This window comes from Molothrus ater, chromosome 13 (assembly GCF_012460135.2).
Source record: "Molothrus ater isolate BHLD 08-10-18 breed brown headed cowbird chromosome 13, BPBGC_Mater_1.1, whole genome shotgun sequence".
NCBI lineage: Eukaryota > Metazoa > Chordata > Aves > Passeriformes > Icteridae > Molothrus > Molothrus ater.
Window position 1 is genome coordinate 12,281,936 of NC_050490.2, and position 19,999 is coordinate 12,301,934.

Here is a 19,999-nt window from a genome sequence, read left to right on the forward strand (position 1 = left end):
CAGGTAAAAATAGAAGTTGGCTGGTTTTCCTCAAGTATTTGCACATTTCTTACATTACAAAGCAGAAATAGAAACAAAAAAAACCCCAACTTTATTTCAAGAAGGGCTAAGAGCCAACCTCTGCCTACCAGACATAGCTGGACCACAGCAGGACAAGTCTCCAGTGAGTAAGACACACAGAAGTTGGGAATATTTGCAGCAAAGAACAAAAGCAAGCTCCAGCTTGGAGGAGTGTGGATGGAAGCAGAGCTAGAACCAGTGTTGTAAGGAAGGGAATGCAACAGCAAGCTCAGATATTTGTCAGGGAAAAAGCTGCAGGCAGCTCTGTGCAGCTGGACTTTTGTTTATCAGAGACTGTCAGATGCAGTTCTGTGCTAGCTCTTCACCAGCTGACAGCTCTTCTGCATGACAAATCCAGTGGGGTTTTTCATGTGCTGCTATTCTGATCTTTTTTTTTTTTTTTTTGAAAGGAAAGGGCACTCATCACTTTTGCTATGTATCAAAACATTGTACTAAGCAACATCAATGGATAGCAAGATACCTGATCACCAGCAAAGACTTTGCCTGAGGGGACAGTATATTCCACAGATTAATCTAGCAAAGATACTATTATACATGGTCTATTAATTCCTTCTCAGACACCATCTATGTTTACAAGCAGAGCTTCTCTTTGTCCTGAAATTTATAACAATTCATAGTTCACAAAGAAAAAAAAGTTCAATGCCTTTAAATGGCTGTTAAAGGGCACATTTCTGAGTGGGCATAATATCAAAAGGATTGCAAGATAAGAAGCGAAATCAGCAAGAACTAAAAGAAGTGAGGTAAGAAGGGGTAAGACTTACTCAAATGAACTTTTGTAGTTTTACACAAAACAGATATTGCAGTCTTTATTAATTCATTAAGACATACTCATACCACGAGCTAACATTCTCCAGCTTGCATTTCCTGTTATAGCAAAATCAGTTACCTCAATCTAAGTTTCACTAAGAGCCTCTGTAACTATTAGCTAAATTTAGGAAAAATTGGCACTCTTCCCTGCATAACAAGGCTCTCATACACCCTTACTTACATTTTCTTTGTGCGTATGGCTCTCACATTAAAAAGGTTTAAAAATATTTAAGAGCTGCTGCTCAGTGTAGAACCGAGTAGGAAGATTCTTCTCCTGCACAAGTCACTTTGTATCTACTGTAGTAACCATAAATTTTAGGTCTCAATTTGCTTTTGAATAGAAGCTAGAAATTTGAACCAAAATCCTCTATGATAATCACAAATATCCCAACCACTTTATATGACCAAGTGCCACTGTTCAGTCTATGAGCTCCCTGTGATGACCACAGCAGAACAAAGCCAGGTAAGATGCAATACTGTCCAGCTTGGAGCCACTCCCAGCTGCTGGACTTCATCTGGATTCCAGGATGCTCTGCCTGCCTTCCTTGAACCAAGGAACCATCCTTTCCCCAGCCCCACCTGCAGCCAAAGAACAGAAGCCCTGGCAACAGCAGTACAAGTTGCCAACTAACCAAAAAGGAGTAAGGTATGAACACAGTCTGGAGCTGACAAGTTGGGCTGGTCACTAGAAGTTCCCTGATTTACAGAACATGTTCCTAGCTGATCAAAACAAGCAGAGCCTGGATTCCCTCCTAAAGGCACAAGCTTTTCCTATTGCTTTGCTTGTTCAAACCCCTGCCTGAGCTTCAGTGTGCTCTGACTGAGCACAAAACCAGCAGCCACATGACAAAATGCACTCCAGCTCTGCACCCCTGCAGGCACAACACAGCTCTGTGTGTGCAGCAAGACACCCATCCTGTTCTCTCTCTTGATGTTTCACATTCATCACCTCTGCATTACTGGGCAGAGATTTTAAAAGAAAAAGGTTTCTCATTCCTACAGAAGAGCATGAACAGCTACATTTACTTCTTAGGGCTAGTAAGAACAACCCCCACATCTCCAGAGGAGTGAAATGTGAAGTTAATCCAAAGGAGAACATCACTGCTTGTGAACATTTTAAACTGACATAATCAGCCTAAAATACACTGTTTAAATGTTAGGAAGTGGCAAATTAAGTAGGAGCACACTCACCCACAGAATTTAGTTTTAAATCTTTCTGTTGAGTGTCTCCTCTCCCCCTGGAGCATTCACCCAGTATATCATGATATCCTGTATTATTTGATACACTTGTGTCATAATCATACTCTACCTCTGAGTCCCTGGTACTATCACAGAAGTGAGAAGCATCCATCAATTCCTTTCCAGTACTGTCTACTGAGCCCACCCTGATAAGGCCCACTGAAGCCATTAGCTCAACTGCATTCACCTTAGGTCCAAGTAACCCCAAAATAAAATTCTGTAGCAACCTAATTATTTTAATCTCAAGTTTTTTAAACTTAGTTTGAACTTCACTATTTAACTTCACTAAAGTCCAGATATGCACAAAATCAGGTGACTCCATTCAGAACAGCCATGTACGTTTTAGACAGTTAATCCAATCTAACTTTGTACTTTGGTTTTCCAAATAACAACCACTCCACATGACGTGAGTGATGGCATTTTGCAATGCTAATAGTACATGCTCCTCTCCACTTCACAACAAGTTTGAAAATCACAGAGGATGTTTCCATTCTCAAAAGTCGTCAGCCTCAGAGGGGCTGAGTCCACCCATTAGCTGGATTTCTACTTTTACCCCCATGTCCTTCAGTTGTAGGAGCTACATAATGTTTGTGGTGGAATCCTCCTGCATTCCCTGACAAGCTTCATTTACCTTTAAAATCCTCCCTGAACCAGAAGCATGAAGCCTAACCTGGATGGTTTCAACCATCTTCCTTTACCCCAGGGAAGTGAAATACCTCTTTACCTGCTTGCAGGCTTGCCTGGAGGCAGCCCTGGCTAACAAATCAGAAATCCTGACTGGCTAATCCTAACAGGACCATCATGTTGAGCAAAAGGCATAATAGCCCAGGAGGTAATTAAAATTACTTGGAATAGAAGAAAGTTGCTAGAAAAGCTGGCCTGTACTTCATGCCATTAAAGATTACCTAAAATGAAACTCATTTTCATGGTATTTAAGAACATTAGAAGTTAAAAAAAAATTTATTAGTCCCTATCTTAGAGCATCTGGCCTTTTGCACTCCTCCACAAGCATCATATACAAACACTTGCTCTAAAGCCTACATTTTTTAACATTCTAGAGTTTTCCTCCATTTCTTCTGCAATGCATAAATCCAACAAAAACAAATCTGAAATGCTCTTTGGGAATTTTATCCCTTTGTAGTTTTAGCTTGACTGCAAATAGCAAGGGCTGTGTTGCACGCAGCTCAAGTCTCATTTATCTGTCTGCTTTAGAAAAGTAATAACAGTAATCTAAGAAAGCTTAATTATTCACCCAGTCCTTCATTCAATGTTGTTGTAGCCTGGTAATTTTTGTTAAATGGCAAGTTAAGGGGACCTCAGCTGAACACAATACATTAACTTACAGCAGCAGCATAGAACAACTCTCCCCAGAACAGACATTCCCACAAGGCAAGATTTTATCAAAATAAATACTGACATTATTTCTCCTGTTCCCCTACATCAACAAAAGTACTATTAGACACTCTTCACTTTGGGACCAACTAGCACATTGCTGTGAATTTATTATTTTTTTTCTAAATGTTAGAAACTTGGGCAATGCTAAAAAAAAAAAACCTTGGATTCACATGTTTGTATTACATGCGTGTCACCAACCTAAAATTCAAATTTCAAAAAAAAAAGAAAACTTCAGGATGCACAACTGTGACAGCAATTCAATGAAATCCCTCTCAGCATCCATTTTAAGCTGCTTTCCTTTCAAACTTACATTTTCAAATCAAAATGCTTAAAACTGGAAACACTACATTTCCTATGATTTTCAGTCAAGGGACAACACAGAAGGAACTCTTAAGGAAGTAAGGCTGACCCTGCCAGAGAGTTATAAATAGGGATGGTAATTTAGAACTGCAACTACATGCTGGTGATGTTCTTAGTTTAGAAATGAGGGTACAAAGAAAAGGACAGAGGACTCAGCTGAGTAACCTAAACACCTGATATATGTTGATCCTGCAAATATATCCCTAAATTCAAAGCTTCTGGTTGAGAAACCTTTTATCTTCTAGATAGGAGAATAAGTTTGAGAGGTGGAGAATTAGAAACAGCACAAATGTATCCAAGTGTGTAAGAAGAGAGACATGCCTCTGGAAACTCGCTGGGAAAAGTCTTTTCACAGGCCCAAGACACCTCAGTGCCAGGGTAAACAAAGCTCTGCCTCTGTCTGCCCGTGAAAAGCCAGTAGATGCATTGTCAAAACTGAGACAAGAGCTCTCAGCTCCAGAACACAAACTTCCTAACAGGTACTGGAGTGTATCTCTAGAATGTATCTTTTCAAGAGTAAGCATGTGTCTCACCTCAAAGAGTAGTAAAAGTGGTGAAAAAATGGAATTAAAAGCTTTTCTTTCAAGTTTATTAACCAAGGAGACAGCTTTACTCAGCATAGTACCTGACTAATGACTCTTATATTCCATCCTACAGAAAAGGACAGGTCAGGTTTAGAAAAGTATCTGAGAAGCAAAGCTTAAATACCAGAGATACAGTCAAAGAACTAGTATTTAGAATGTTTAAGTGAAATTACAAGTTGTATCTGTAAAAAACCCACACTTCTATGTTTAGACTAGTCCATAGAAAAATAAATCCTCCCCACTAAAACCTAAACTGTCTCAGCAGAAGGCAGAATACTTACTGACTTACCTTTAAATACCTTTTATAATGCCTATAGGTTACCAGTCTGAGCACATTTTGTATACCACCTGTCATTTTTGCATTTCCTAAGAAATACTATTAAACATTTTTTAGCCTTAAGCTCTGAAAGTCTTCACATAGAAAACAAGAAAAAAGTGAAAAGAAACTTTACATTGTACCAGCAAGGAGGATTTCAGGCCAATATAGTTAACCCTCTTAGCCACTGTGCTTCAAGCAAACACAGCCTGTGGTTTGGTAATTTTACATTTGATAATGTGAATTTCAGTAGTTCAAAATCTTACACCACTACAGTTCAGAGGTGAAAGCTTCTTTTATAGGTGTTTCCTATTTACAAAAGATACTGACCCTGTTCTTGCAATGGCTATGTCAAACACCCTCTACCACAAATATGCTCATAAACTTCTGATATGTGCTGTAAATGGTTACTCTGAGAAGGAAAAGATACTCAAAACTCCACTCAGATGTAACAGCCATGGCATTGAGACAGAACAGGATGTTGATTTATGATGTACATTTCCAACACCAATTAAAACACTTGTTCATGGCAGACACTGACATCACCAATTAAACATAAGGTTTCCATTTCATTTGCCATTTAAGAAAAGAAACTTTATTTTTATTCTACCTCCTGATTTCACAGAATATTTGGGCTTGAGAATCAGACATGTTTGAACAGGAGTGTATTAAGAACAGGTGAAGTTTAAAAAGCATTATTCATAAGTTCTGTCACTGAAAACTAGGCACCAACCTTGCAACTCTTCTGTCTCAGGTACTGTTTTGTCCACAGCCGTACTATCCGGTTGGGATGATGCTACAGATTCTGTTAAAAGTGACTGACTGGACACAGGGCTGAGGGGCAAAAGAAGAAAATTATGATTTTTATTATGCATTTTCCCATTCTTTTCCCATAAGATACATTAGGGCACCTCTTGATGAGAAGGTATCCCAGAACCTATGAAGTTGTTTGTGTAACCACTTAAAACTGCTACAATCTGAACTGACACAAAAGGTAAACTTTTTTTTTCAACTCATACTGAATGCAACAAAACAGTTCCACTGTAAAAAAGGAAAAAATATTTTGGGTGGTTTGGCATACCATCATTCCACACAGAAGCAACAATGCAACATTCAGTATGCAAGGATCTTTATAACAGAATTCAGCAAGATAATTGTACAGGATTCTGGTTCTGGTGATACAAACAAGAAAATTGCAGCATGTCAATGTTTCCAGTAATAAAGCTGCAGCAGCTGCACACAGAACCCCTTGGATTTTCACAGTGTAAAGTAGTGCAGGCTAAACTTCCCAACCCTTCAGCCATACTGCTAAATCACAGCATGGCTGAACACTCACCAATGAACACCCTTAGCAGTTTAGAGAGTGCAATTCAACACTGGCCATGACTCCCAGCCAAGCTGCTCATCCAGCAGCTCTCCTATGGAACAAGACAGTGCTACCTCTTGCTTGGGACTTTGAGCTCTATCTCATTTGCATTTTTTTTCTTCTTTTCCACTGAGGGATTCACTCTGAAGGCAAAAAACAGATTATCCAGCAGCCCATGAACCAGCAATCCATGGCACAACAGGAGCACTGGAGTTGCAATTTTAATTGTCAAGAACTACACATAGGTCTTGAACTGCCTGTCTGGCCACCTACAGAAGGGGATTGTCAATTAATTTTATCTGTCCTTAGAGTATCCTAAGTCTGAGGTATTTCCAGAGACTGAAGTTGAATTGCTGCTTTTTTTATTTTGAAAACAAAAACCCAAGCAAGTGACACTGAGTTTTTTCAAGTGCAAGTCCACTCCTTTCTTCTGCAGCCAGTAATCAAGCCAGTGATCAGTGAGGTACTTCTATTCTTTCACGGTTTTATTGAAGTTGTGACAGAACAAAGGCAAGGCACTGTAATTGGTTCACATCTGTGCATTGACCTGGATGAACTTTTTTTTTACACACACCAGAAGAGCTGTTTCAGGGTAAGATACGTATTTTCTACCCCAACTATAAACCTCAGAATGGAAAGACTAAATATAGCATCAAGCATGGCACCTAGCTCTCAGTTCATATGCAGGATCCAAGCATGAGATAACACCTCCTATAAAAAGCTAGGGAGCAGAAAAGTCTGAGCTGAATCAATCAGCAGGAACTGATGAAATCTCCCTTGCCCTGTGTTCTACTACATTCATTTTTTTAAAGAAAAGTTGAAATGAGTATTACTGCAAGTTTAGCTTCCATAGTATATAACACACTAACACTTTTCACTCAAATTTCCAAAGCGCTTAAGTTGCTGCTGGTTGTGTCACTCTAAACAGAAATGGAGCCACTAAATATAAACAAATATTTAGCTTTTACAAATGGAGTACACTTAGTAAGTCTGAGTGATTTATAAGAGGATATTATGTACCCTTGAATAACCCAGATGGAAATTACTTGTTTAATAAGAGATCAATTCAGTAGCACAACTTGTACTAAGACTTGTGTCTTTACCCTGTTCTAGTACTCTCCACTTCTTGCAAAGCAACTGGCTTGTTAACACATTATCATACATTTATTTATGAGAGCTCTCGTAAACAGCTCCCTGCCATTTTACAAAATCCTCAAATTTCTAGGATGAGAAGAGTTCTCCTTTGGTAAATGCACAACTACAAGTTGAGGAAGCAGAAGAGCAGCCAGACAAATCTCTGTAGAACAGAAACTGACAACTTCTATTTGAAGCTAAATTCTAAAGACAAATTTCCATTTGAATGCCAGATGAAGCACAGAGATCTGCTAGCATTCACCCTGAGATCCCATGCTTTAAAAGTTAGCACTGAAATCTTACACCTTCTCCTAATCCTGGTTCCAGCATTTAATTATGCAGGATCAGCACACTTCATTTAATCATTCTGACAGAGATTTTTCTGTAAAGACACAGAGCAGACTGAAGCACCTTACCTTGGCTGCATAGATGGAGTCGATGTAGAATCTAAAGTGGACTGAGTTTCCTGGGCGCTGCCCTCTGTGCACTGGACCGGTAAGGACTCGGTGATACTACTGACAGAGGCTGCTGCAAGACACACCCAGGGAAAAGGTGTTATGCTGCTTCCTGGATTACAAAAGTTACACTCTGCATTTACTCTTCGACCCCCACAACACCAGCCAGGAGAGTAACTGAATCTCTGCCTACACCGTAAGGAAACGTAATTTTACAAAAAGTAATTATGTTTGGCCATATTTTGATCTCATTCCAGCCCCAGCCCCCCCAGAACTTACATGGCAAAAAATTTTGAAGCTGGAGTTTTAAAGCAATTACTGGTTTTTTACTAATTAAAGCATCTACGAGCAGCTTTCTCAGCATGAACTGCTGTACTCTGACACAAGAAGCTGGTGTTTCGTTTAAAAAACCAAGATGGATCTGGGAGAACATCAGTATAACATCCTAATGCCAACTCCAGATGCATTTTGAACATGTAGAATCCAGATCCCCAGATTTCAATATTTAAATCCCCAGATTTAAAAGGTCAGATTGAAGGAAAGGCAACAGTACACAGGACACTGGGCCAAAAAGAACAGAAAGTATGAGAAGTTAAGGAGAAACTATTGTTTCCTTTTTCCAACCTGGAAATGAAACTCAAGATAATTATAGTAAGGAGGTAATATAAGAGCAGATCTTTTCTTGAAGGCCTTCAGGGGCAGTTATGGAAAGATGTCCACAAAAGCCCCTGAGGGCTTTCAAAAGGAAAAGGCATCACTATCAAGTGTTTACAGGTTAATCTTTAAGAATGAGGTCACAGAGATGAAATACCTGTACTTAAAGGCCTTTCACAAACATTTCCCAAACTCAATCCTGTCTCTGTCAGTAATTTCAGCAAAAATATGTTGTAGTGTTTTTTCTGCATTTTTATAATTTCAAATCAGAAACACTCAAATGAATAAAAAAGGTTTTAGTGAGAGCCTACTTCTGAGCAGATTAGTGGCAACACAATTACATTATGGGCATTCCATCCAAGCTCATTCCATAAGGTAAGATGCTGGAATGAAATGGTTTGCACTAATGCCCCAACGATCAGTATCTGGACATGGCCAGGAAGCTGCTGCCTGCTGGGTCAGGTTGAGCTGTTGACACACACACTGTGTGCTGGGATTACTTACCAGGAGGGCTAATTCTACCATTACTGTTCTGCCTTTGCAGGTGTTCTTTGTAGCACACTGAGCACATGCCATTTGTGCGAGGATTCCCGTAAAATCCGCAGCCAGTGGAACAGAGCATAGGCACTTGGCTACGGTTAGTTTCTTGAGCCATTCTCCCTTCTTCTATAAACCTGAAATTGATACACACAACCCAGCATTTAGAGGCCTCAGAAAACTCTTCTTTTACAGCTGACATTTGAAAATCTGGAATTTCCTATAGCTCAGCAAAAAGACCATCCAGAAAAAATGCCTTGTGGGTTAACTCGTTGCCCTTTCCCAAAAAGCCAGCCCAATAATACAAATACAGTCACATATGTAGGCTTTGCATGACCCACCCTCCCAGCCCCACCAATTTATTTTCAATATATACCCCATTAAGAAAAGTAATTTTATCAAATATTGGAAGTATTCTGCTTCTGGCAGTCAGGTGAGGGGAGTAGGGGAGGGGGATGCTTATGCTGAAACCTGAACACCTGACCCTGTGCATGAGAGCTGTAAAACAGAGACAAGCATGGCAACACAGGCTTACTTGCTGCATAATTATCATTAACAACAGTCACATGAATCCACATGTCACTGTTTAGTCACTGTGTCATTAGTGAAAGACGACACAACTGCTTACCACAAACCCTGGATTGTGATTTTTCACACACTAAGAAAATCACCCTTACAGGCAAAAGTATTAGACCATGTACACAACCTCCTATTTATAAATTCACTGTCAAAATATAATAAAAATGAGAAGTAAGAGATATGTAAGTTGAGAGATATATGATACATGAGTTGCCACATTATATAACCCAAATTTAAGGATGTTAAATAAAGACTAATTTTTTTCCCCTGGCTTGTATTAATCAAGTTTATAGATATTTGTAAGACATTACAAGAAAATTACAACCAATGACAATTTCAATCAGTGTTCTGGAGACTCCTAACTATTATCAAGTGGTCTAACTTGGAAATAATTTTTGACATGTCATTTCATGAGATAAAATTAACTTTCCATTTTCCCCCTCCATAAATATTCAATTGCACTTCTTTTTTAATAATTTTGAAAGGAAAAACAGCTTCACATTAAGAAACTAGATATATCAAGGTATAAATTACTTATACTTAATTCAAGATCAACTTAGGTCTACCATTTTCTGATTAAAAAGTAAGCTGAAGCATAGGTAATTTTAATTCTTGCAAGTCAAACCAAAGATAAGCAATATTACTGAAAAAATAAAAACAATCTTGCAAGTAACATCAGTATACATTTCAAACAAGCAAAAACAAATCCAGAGGGAAAGGAGTTTCAAGATACTTGAACACTTCAACAATGCCACGTTATAAAACTTGATGAAACCATAGTAGTGCCACAGTAAAAAAAGATTTCCTTTTACATAAGAGGTATTCAAAGCCAAACACAAACAACATTCCCATTATTTTGTTTCCAGAGAAATCTCCTCATCTCCTCTCACACCCACATCCACTCCATTTTGTTTTTATTTCCCCAAAACATATGAAATGGATACCAAGACCAAACCTCTGGGTTGCAAAGCCAACAGCAACACAAAAACAAGTCAAGTCTTCTGCTCACAGCAATAAGGTACTCTATGGACGAGGAAGGATTCAAGATAGAAGACAAGGAAGAGGTACAGGCAGGAAGACAACCAAAATCTGATACTATCTTTTTCAGCTTCAACCTGCAATTAAGCTTATTTCAGCTGTTGACTACACTCCCCCACCCCAACAGAGAATCACTTGCTTTCAACATACAAAGCCCCCATTGACCTCACACGACAGCTAAATTTGATTTTTGCTGAAGTACTGCACTTGTAGCTGAAAGAGCACTTTCATTCCTGCTTTTCTCCAGACAGTCTTTCAGAATGAAACTGCAAGTAGTGCATGTGGAATTTAATTCTTATGCTGGGCCCAACATTTCAGAGAAGCCATTTCAGGGAAGTGCAAATGAATATGAGTTTGCTGTGCTTTGGTAACCAGAACCAATTTAAAGCTGAAACCTTACGCAAGTCACTTTTGGCATAGAATGTTTAAGATTGAAAGACTAATTAAAAACACTTTCGACTGAATATTTCAAGAGCTAATAGAGATTCGATGTCACAATGCAGTATTAATCCTTTTAACTTTAGGCAGCAGCATATTAAAGAACCCTACACTAACTTCCAGATTGTACCATGATTTTCTTTCTGTTCAATATTAGCTTCAAGCAGCACACAGGATCTCAGTAACTGCACCAGCCACTGCTAATATTCTCCAACACAACATTGCTGAAGGGATCAGATGCTAACACAAACACGGAATAACAATCTCTAACTTGGATGTAAAAAAAAAACAAGTTCTGCTCCAATTCAATAAACAAACTGTAAAAGGTGCCCAAAGATGCCCAGACGAAAAACAAGAAAAGCTGGCCTGAGTTCCAGCTAAGCCAGTTCCCAAGTTCATTAACCAGTGGATCCTGTCACCAGTCAAAGCACAAGCCACTGGCATGAGGCTCCAGAACACTTCAATCTCCAAAGGGAAGTGCCAGGGATTCTTCTGAAGAGTTTTAATAAGGGCCACAGGAAGCGGAAGATCTTTCATTGGTTGCTAATATTTAAGAAATACAATGAATAAGAGATAGGATCAACCTGATGCAATGTTATGAAGCCAAAGGAGAACTTGCACCAAGACAACAGCTTGTTGGATATGAAGGGGACAATTGGGTACAATCCACCTCACCCACAAAATTACTGCTGTGAGCTACCAAAAAAACCCACCAGGAAAAGAAAGGACCATCACCAACACAAAGTTTTCTGACAGTTCAGTGAGCTCAATCAGTTCACATTCAAAAACACAACAAGTAGAAAGTCCAACACAGGAGAGCCTCTGGAACTGATGTGAGGAAGGACATGTGACCAGGAGGGACAACACATGTTTTAGCAGCCTGTAGGCTCTGGGATGGTTGAACTCATCTACTTGAACCCTAAAGCCACAGAATGCCAAACCAGTATAATGAGCTCTCTCATGCTTTGCCCTCCCTTTCAGTGCTCACATGTACCAAAATGAAACAAGGAAATGATCAAACTTAAAAAAAAAAAAATCAACCACTCCACCTTCTGCCAATTAGTTTCAACACAGATTGGTTTCTGAGCTCATTTGTCACGTGTGTGCTATTTGGGCAGGAGAGAGGGTCTAGCTGCAGACACATGTGGAAATGCCTGTTTCAGCAGCAGAGCTGCTAAGAGAGCCACTAGCCAAGACCAGGCATTGAAAACAGAATGAAAGAGACCCAAGAACTGGCAGCTTGTGCCCCTGCACTCGAGCCATGCCTGTCCTGTACACACGGATGACAGAGTGCTGCTGTGGGGCCTCTGGGCCCCAGGCAAACTGACCCCAGCAGAGCAGCTGGACTCTGGCCCCAGCGGTGAGAGATCACGGAGCAGATGTGTTTGGGGGAGGGAAGGACCTCCCATCAGCCCAGTTCTTGGCTCAGCTTCAGATGAGTTTTGTTTCAAAACCGTAATGGCTCATGCAGAAGATCCACAGCGTCACTGAGCCCAAACATCCCAGAGAGCAGTGGAGGTGGGCAGTCACTGCTGAAACCACTGTCAGAGGGGCAGGCACGCTCCCACAGCTCTGGCCACTGCTGCCCCCCGTCCCTGCCTGCAGCCACATCAGCTCAGCCATCTCATGCAAACAACACAAATATTTGTTCTGGTGCACTGGAGAGCTTGCTCATCTGACAGAAGATCAACTCCAGAGAAATGACATACACTGCACAGGAAGTGACATGGCTAAAAATAGGACAACCCTTTTTAGGGGCAGCAAGCCCTTGCTGAGCATCAAGCCTACTGTAAAATAAATCCCAAGTGCACACACGATCCATAATTTCAAAAATGGCCTTCCCCTAGCTTGGCTTCAGCATGACACTTGAAGCAGCTTCATAGCTGAAATGACAACAAGGTCTTGGGATCAACATGTACGTCCCTCTCGGTTTGAGGTGTCACAAAACAAACGTGGAGCCTGTCAAGCTCCTGGAAATGCCTCTGGGCTCTGCCTGTTCCCCCAGAGCTGTGCCTGCATAGCATTCATAGAGTAATGCTAAGAATTCTGAAGGTTATTCTGAATGCAGAATTGATTTATCTTAAAGAAAAAAAAAAACAAAACTACAGAGCTCTTCACAATATTTTAAGCACATTCTCTGCTTTGCTTTACAATATAGTTGTATAACCAGTTGTACAAGCCCTAATGAGAAGGAACAGACTAGAGGGAAGTGCAAGAACTTTAAACAACTCCTCTCAGCGCAACCCCAGAACATCTACTTCATTGAAGATTATGGAATAAACACCCTCTTTCTGTATTAGCTAAATTTTGCAAAACTTCAGCTGAAATTACCTCTGCTTCTTAAAGATATTTATTGTCACTAGAAGCATGGCAGCACACACCTCTGGAGGCTAAGTCCTCCTTTTCCTACAAATAAGGTGCTTACAGTCTACCTGTTCCTGTTACTCCTGCAATACACAACTTCATACATTCAATAATGCCCTCTTACTGCTGCTGCTACAGGTCCTGTCTTTCCTCCCTCACCATCACATCCTCAGAATAAATTCCTCTCTGTACCAAGCAAAAAATATGCAAAGTACATGCCTATAAAATGTATAGAATTGAAGCTGTAGAAACACCAAAGCAGAGCAAATCTTCTGGATATCAAGTTCTCTGGAGAAAGAGACACATCTTCCAATACTCTGTAAAGCAAGCCACAAAAATGCTTGTGGACATCTCTTCCCCACAGAACAGGCACTGTGATACTGGTCTTCCTCCCCACCCCCTTTCTTCTTTTCCTTTTAATTAAAATGTTTATATGCCACTAGTTTCAAATAACTGATACCCCAGCTTTATAGGCTTCAAATGTTAATCAGTAAGATCAGAGAGAGCAGCATTTAGCAGGATTAAACACACAAGGTTTAAGAATAATCTCTTTCACTGCCCCCCCCCCCTAATTCTAGACAAGAAAAAAAAAAAAAAACTGGCACAGAAGCCAGCTTTCTCTTCATCTGTCTTCCCCAAAGGAAAAGGTCTCTTGAATACCAGTTACCCTCATACTTCAAGTTCTGGTAAGGAAAACAAGCAGATCTTCACATCCTGTAGTACAGTCTTGTGTTCTGCAAACACTCCTCAAATCTGTGACTGGTATGGGAGGGTTCCCTCCCAAAAGCAAATGCTGAGACCACCCAAACAGCATTGTGCCTCAGCAGCACAGCAGACACAGTTTGAACCATTCTGATGCCAGCTTCAAAACTGCTGCTCAAAGAGAAAGCAGAACACAGTGTGAACTACTCTTACTGTCAAAATCAGCACACTGACAGTTTTACCTGACACTCACCTCAAATGATAAATCCAATTTTAACAAGTGATTAAAATATTCCCTCCTTTGTCATAATCACCTTTATAATGAAGTAGTTCAGCACTGACAGAAATAGTATCAACACTAATGGTCACTGTCTCTTTGTGCTAATGAAGCATAGAAGGAGCTGCAGAAGGGGTAATGTGTGCTGCTTAGACATACAAAGCTTCATTCCAAGCACAAATAAGACATCAAGTTGGGTACACAAAAATACACTTCACTTTTTAGCATGTACTGGCACAGATACCCAATACCACCTGCACCACCATATGAAAAGGCAGGCTGGTACAAAAGGCAATAAATAGGAAATGCATTTCTCTACAGGCTTATCAAAACAAAGGGCAAATAAAAGTCCAAGAACAAAGTTCTGTTGAATCTTGCTGCAGAAGCTCCCAAGCACTGGCTGTGATCGAGGATACCAGTTCATATTGGAATTTGCTGCTCAGGTGTCCTGCTTCCAGCAGGACACTACTCAGGGTATAAAGCACTAGAATCACAAATTAAAAGCAAGCTACAGAACAGTCCTGGGTTTTTTTACTTCATTGCTGTCTCCCAAAAGGATCCAATTTACATTCACCGAGCAGTCATTTGTAGCTGCTTTAAGGCATTATCATGTCCCAGCAACTTGCTATGGAGCCAAGAAGAACTGGCAGATTTGAATAGGGGCCTCAGTCATTACAGCTCAGCCCAGCTTGCTGGTTGCAGTCAGACATGTCATTTCATCTTACAGCTCACCCTTGCTAAAGCACTGCAGCTGGTTCACATTTGCCAGCACAGATACATGTGTAGCTACACTCTGACCCAGTTTCATCAGAATGCTTTGAGTTAAAAAAAGTGAATATGGTTAAGGACCAGCTATGCAAGCAGATCTGTAAGGGCAGCGACCTCTTTGTTCCTGTAGCAGCAGAACACACAGCTGCTGCATTTTTCAAAACACAGGAGTTCCAACTTCCTCAGCACCAAGAGAATCCATACATTTTAAAGCTTTCCACTCATTCCACTGAGCCTCCAGTTTTCTTCTGCTCAAAGTTTTAAATTGCAATGTGAAGTAGAATTTATATGACTTCATAACAAAAACAAAATACTCACGCTGGTGACCAAAGACTCTTATATGAGATGTTCTTTTAACTCACTTAACAAGTAATTTAATATCTACTATGTTCCTGTCTATTCCTGTTGAACAGCTTTTTATTTTTGTTTCATGCATAGAATTAATTTAGGCTACAATCAAGTACTTATACTAGACACTCCTAGCAGAAACTTTACAAAAAGGTGTAAAGAGTTAGAGAAGTCTTTTCTCCACTTCCAATTTTTGTTAGTTTGCAAGCTTAAATCCTTCCATACAAGAACTAAAATATAAATAAAATTGGAACTCTTAAGAAAGCAATATCTCAGATTTAAGATGTCAGAAAGACTGTGAAAGAATCACACTAGTGGAAAAAAGACACACACATGAGAGAAAGTGGCAGATGGACAGAAAAGAGACAGTTTAGGTCTTAGGAAGGGACAGAACATTAGCAACTTTCGTAACTAATCTGAGCCAGAATATCATAAACCCAGGAACACCTGGTACAGACAAAGCCTCCAGTGTTAAAGCATGGATGCTGCTAAGTACAGCTGACTGCTCTTGTACACAAGGTTAGACAAGGAACAAGAGAACATTTCACTACAACCTCTCCACTCTTGCTAAGCAAGAACAAAGATGCACAGATTCTATACTGGTATCAAGGAGATCACTGATAATAAGGACCCAGCTTTCCATGCTTGTCTACATACACTATTAATAGATGTTACTTTGAAACTGTAATTACTACTTGTGACCGCGCTTAACCTTTGCAAAGCATGGATTACCAGACCCAAAGATTAACTTCTGTAAAAGTGGTACCTCAGACTCTCATTCACCTCATGCAAAAGCATCCCATTGCTTGCAGTAACCACTTAAAGTCTACAAACAAAAACAAATAAGCAAACTTTTCATACTTAATTTCCAAACTTTTTAGTATAGTCAACCGAAGAAAGGGCCAATTCCATGAATGTCATTACTTTAGTGAAGATTAATTCTTAAAAAAACTCCCAACAATTAACAAGCAATGTAAGAGGTACATTTAATTACCTAGTAAGAAGAATCATATTTTATCTATTTTGGATTTCAAAGAGGCAGAGTACAGACAAAAGAATCTGTACTGAAATTACAGAAAGCTGCCACACAGAGCTACTGGTGTGATGCTGGGTTTCTTGCAGTAATGACCACTACTTTATGGAGCATCTGCTAACTGCTAAGACACCTAAAAAATTAAGGGCAGCACTCTGTATAATGCCTTCAAAATTCCTATTTATCATGCATTTCAAACTGAGTCTAAAGCAGCAAAATACAAGTCAGGATGCCAAGGATTATCATTGTCTGTACATTTAAGCCTGTACATTGGGACTTCCTAGCTGTTCTAGACTAACACTGCAGCACCACTAGAATTAGACACGTGCATATGACAGAATTTATACTTCCTGAGATTCAAAGAAACATCATTTTTCCCTCTGACTTAGAAAATTTAAAAGCCTCTTATTTCCCAGTAGCACGATACGTTTGTAGGCCAGCCCCAGTTCATCCAGCAAACTCCAATCCAGAGCAACACAGAAATGCTTTCAGAAAGAGGCACCACCAGCATGTTCTAAGTTTGTCTCTCCAGTGATGACTATCAGAAAATCTAAGCTGACAAAGCTGCCTTTTTGGAGAGGTTAACCTGAATGCAAGTGAAAACAACGAAAACAAAACCTACACACACAACAAAACTCACTTCTTGGATTCAAGAGAAAAAACAGCAAACAACCCTTGGAGCTAGACATGCTTGTTTACAGCGAGTCATGACAGGGACCTTCAATAAAGATAACTAGTTAAACATTGAAAGCACTGAGAGCAACACAGTAACTGTAGTTGTTCAGTATATAGTAAAGACAATTTCTAAGTGAATTACAAAGAAAAGTGAAGAGAAAAGAGTATATCCGTGTGTTTTAGGAAGTTGGTTTTGATCTGGCATCCTTGGGGGAGGCACAGTGAAAGAAGTTCAAGAGGCATATCTGAGGAACACAGAGAAGACAATGGCCAGCCACCCATCTGGTCATGCTGTCCTCCCCAAAGCACTCTGTGTCCATGCACGAGCCAGAGAAGAGTGGCTTGCCCCCCAGATATTAAGTTGTACTTACTCAGTTCAGCCTCCCCAGCTCACTCAAGATCTAAGGCAGACAGGCTGAGCAGGCCCATTTCTGGAACATGGCTGTCCCTGAGACAAGACTGACACAGAAACCTTACATGAAGTTACACTTGTGACAGAACGTGCAGCTTCTTTTAAAAGAGCACCCTTTAGAGTTCTTGCTCTGGCATCTCTGCTCAAGAGGAAAAAAATTCAGAAGTTACACCCATTAGAAAAATCAAACTATGTCAGTAATTGCTCATCAGCAGTTGGTTGTGTCAGCTCACAGAGTTTCCATCATGTGTGGCTGAACTGGTGCCAAGCTGTACAAGTCACAGACATTGCCTGAGGAGCCCCTTTTCTTTCCTCTGGAGTTTGTGCCATCTCATACCTGTATTCTGGCATTCAGGTGCTGCAGGAATACTTGAGTTGCCCTTCACAGTCCCATAACTTTAAGGTTAACTTAAAATCTGTCAGGTAACAGAAATGCCTTCTTTTAAAATGCTTACAAAAGGTAAGAAAGCTATTCTGAAACAGACCAGACAGGGTGAGATTCTGCTTTCTCTGGTATCAGATATTGAAGCTGGCCATTTCAGAAATCAGAGGTTGTATAGAATTAGAATCAGGAGACTCTAGAATTCTCTAAATTCCTTTAGAATACCAGGCCAACAGGGATGCAGGAGAGCAACTCCATAAACTATCTCTGGTGCTGTATTTTAAAACAGGTTTGACTTAACGCACTGATGAGAAATAATCTGTAAGAAGGATTCGAACACTTACAAGATTACCCTCATAATTACTGAAAGAATAGATTCAGTAATCGCTTCTTTTGAGCTTCAGTGAATAAGTAATCTTCTCTCAATACAGCATAAGTTTCACTTATTTTAAGCATATCAAACCCAGAAGAGATAAAAGCCGCTTTAACACGAGTTCCCGAAATAGACAGCTTCTTGTTAACAAAGCACCTGTTGCCGAGAACTGACAGTAAGCACAAAACACATTATAATTTGTTTTCATAAACAGCACTATGTAGAATTTTAATTAGCTTATAATGCCACAAATTCTATGTGGATCTAATGCTAAGGGAGCTCCTGCTCTAATATCGGGGTTCCTATGTGTTAATAAATAAAACTGTCATCATTTCTGGCTAGGGCATCTTGAATTCAGCTTAACTTCCAAGAACACTGTGATTATCATGCATGATGTGTAGTTCTATTTAGAATTATGCACTATATCTAATTTAAGTGTGTAAAATTATACAATACCCCTACTGTGGTTTGATGGGGAACTCAACCTAAAGCTAAAGCCTGACCAAAGAAAGAGGGTATGTAAGGACAAGTTTTCAGCAGAAGAGGTATAAGTACAGTGTTCCCTGTGGCAGAGCTGCATTCCTCATCTCCTTCAATACACTTAAATTTAGTCAAGGGACTCAAAGGTATTACTTTGTTTTAACCTCAATGCTATTCTGGAAAGGGGGGGTGTTTGCTGCTTTTTTTATCCCTTAATTATTATTTCAATCACTGGAGAAGCCAGCTTACATGATCCCAAACAAATTACATCTACTATGTAGATGTCTACATACTAAAACTTATCACCCTGCACAAAGCATAGGAAAATACTTCACAGGTGATCAGCAGCTGCCATGTTGGACAACTGGTATTTATCCATCACTTGAATATACTGTCAAGTTTCACTGAAGATAGGAATAGACCAACTGGTCTCTGAAGTTCTGCATCTTTCCTTAGTTTCCTCTCAGCTGTCACTTTACACTCCCTGAAACAATGGAACATGTAAACACCCAACTGCAACCTATAAACATGCATTCAGTGTCTATTCATATTCAACTAATGTCATGGTTTCATGAAACAGGTAATTTGGGGCTTTAGATACCTCTGTCACAGCATTGCTGGGACAGGAACTGATCGTCCCTGAAGACTTCATTCTTCAAAATCTTGGATTGGCTCTTCTATCTGGTTTATGGTTGTAGGTCTGTGCCAGAGGAGTCAAAGTTAACAGTGCACTGCAGGAGGAAGGTGAACCTACCAAGTCGGTAGCAGAACTAAAATTTAAGGCATAGCCTCATTTACAGCTTAAGACAAGGAAAAAGGCCCACAACACCAGGAGGTTAGAGCGTGAATTAGTGAGAGTTGCCTTGTGTCAGCTTTAACTACCTAAGTGTCAAGTTAACAGATAAGGGACTAGAGAATTATCAGAAATTTGCAATGAGACACTCTCCTTTCTGAAGGTTTCCAGAAGTACACCACTTGCTAAGAAGGAGAGGTCACTGCTTAAGAGAAGCTTAAAAAAATACTGGAAGCAACTTGATTGAGGACAACTGGCATTTCTTCCCCCACTGCCATCATGGAACAGAAAATAGGTTTTTACACTTCTTCCCTAAGCCCGTACAGAACAGACTGCACATATTTCAGCTTCTCAACTGAGGAGAAAGCCAGAGCTGACAGCTCTCGAGTAAGAGTCTGCATTGCAAACA

At 40.0% G+C, this 19,999-nt stretch overlaps 1 protein-coding gene across 5 annotated transcripts in view; it reads right to left on the bottom strand.

Moving 5' to 3' along the window:
- Positions 1-19,999, bottom strand: part of ZFAND6 (zinc finger AN1-type containing 6) — a 36,462-nt gene that overhangs the window by 2,424 nt on the left and 14,039 nt on the right. For all 5 annotated transcript variants that reach the window (XM_036389792.2, XM_036389793.2, XM_036389794.2 and 2 more), the window contains 3 exons: positions 8,896-9,065; positions 7,699-7,810; positions 5,516-5,616 (listed from right to left, as the gene is read on the bottom strand). In XM_036389792.2, the coding sequence (XP_036245685.1) occupies positions 5,516-5,616; positions 7,699-7,810; positions 8,896-9,046 (364 nt within the window). In that variant the 5' untranslated portion in view covers positions 9,047-9,065. The remainder of the gene's footprint in view (positions 1-5,515; positions 5,617-7,698; positions 7,811-8,895; positions 9,066-19,999) is intronic.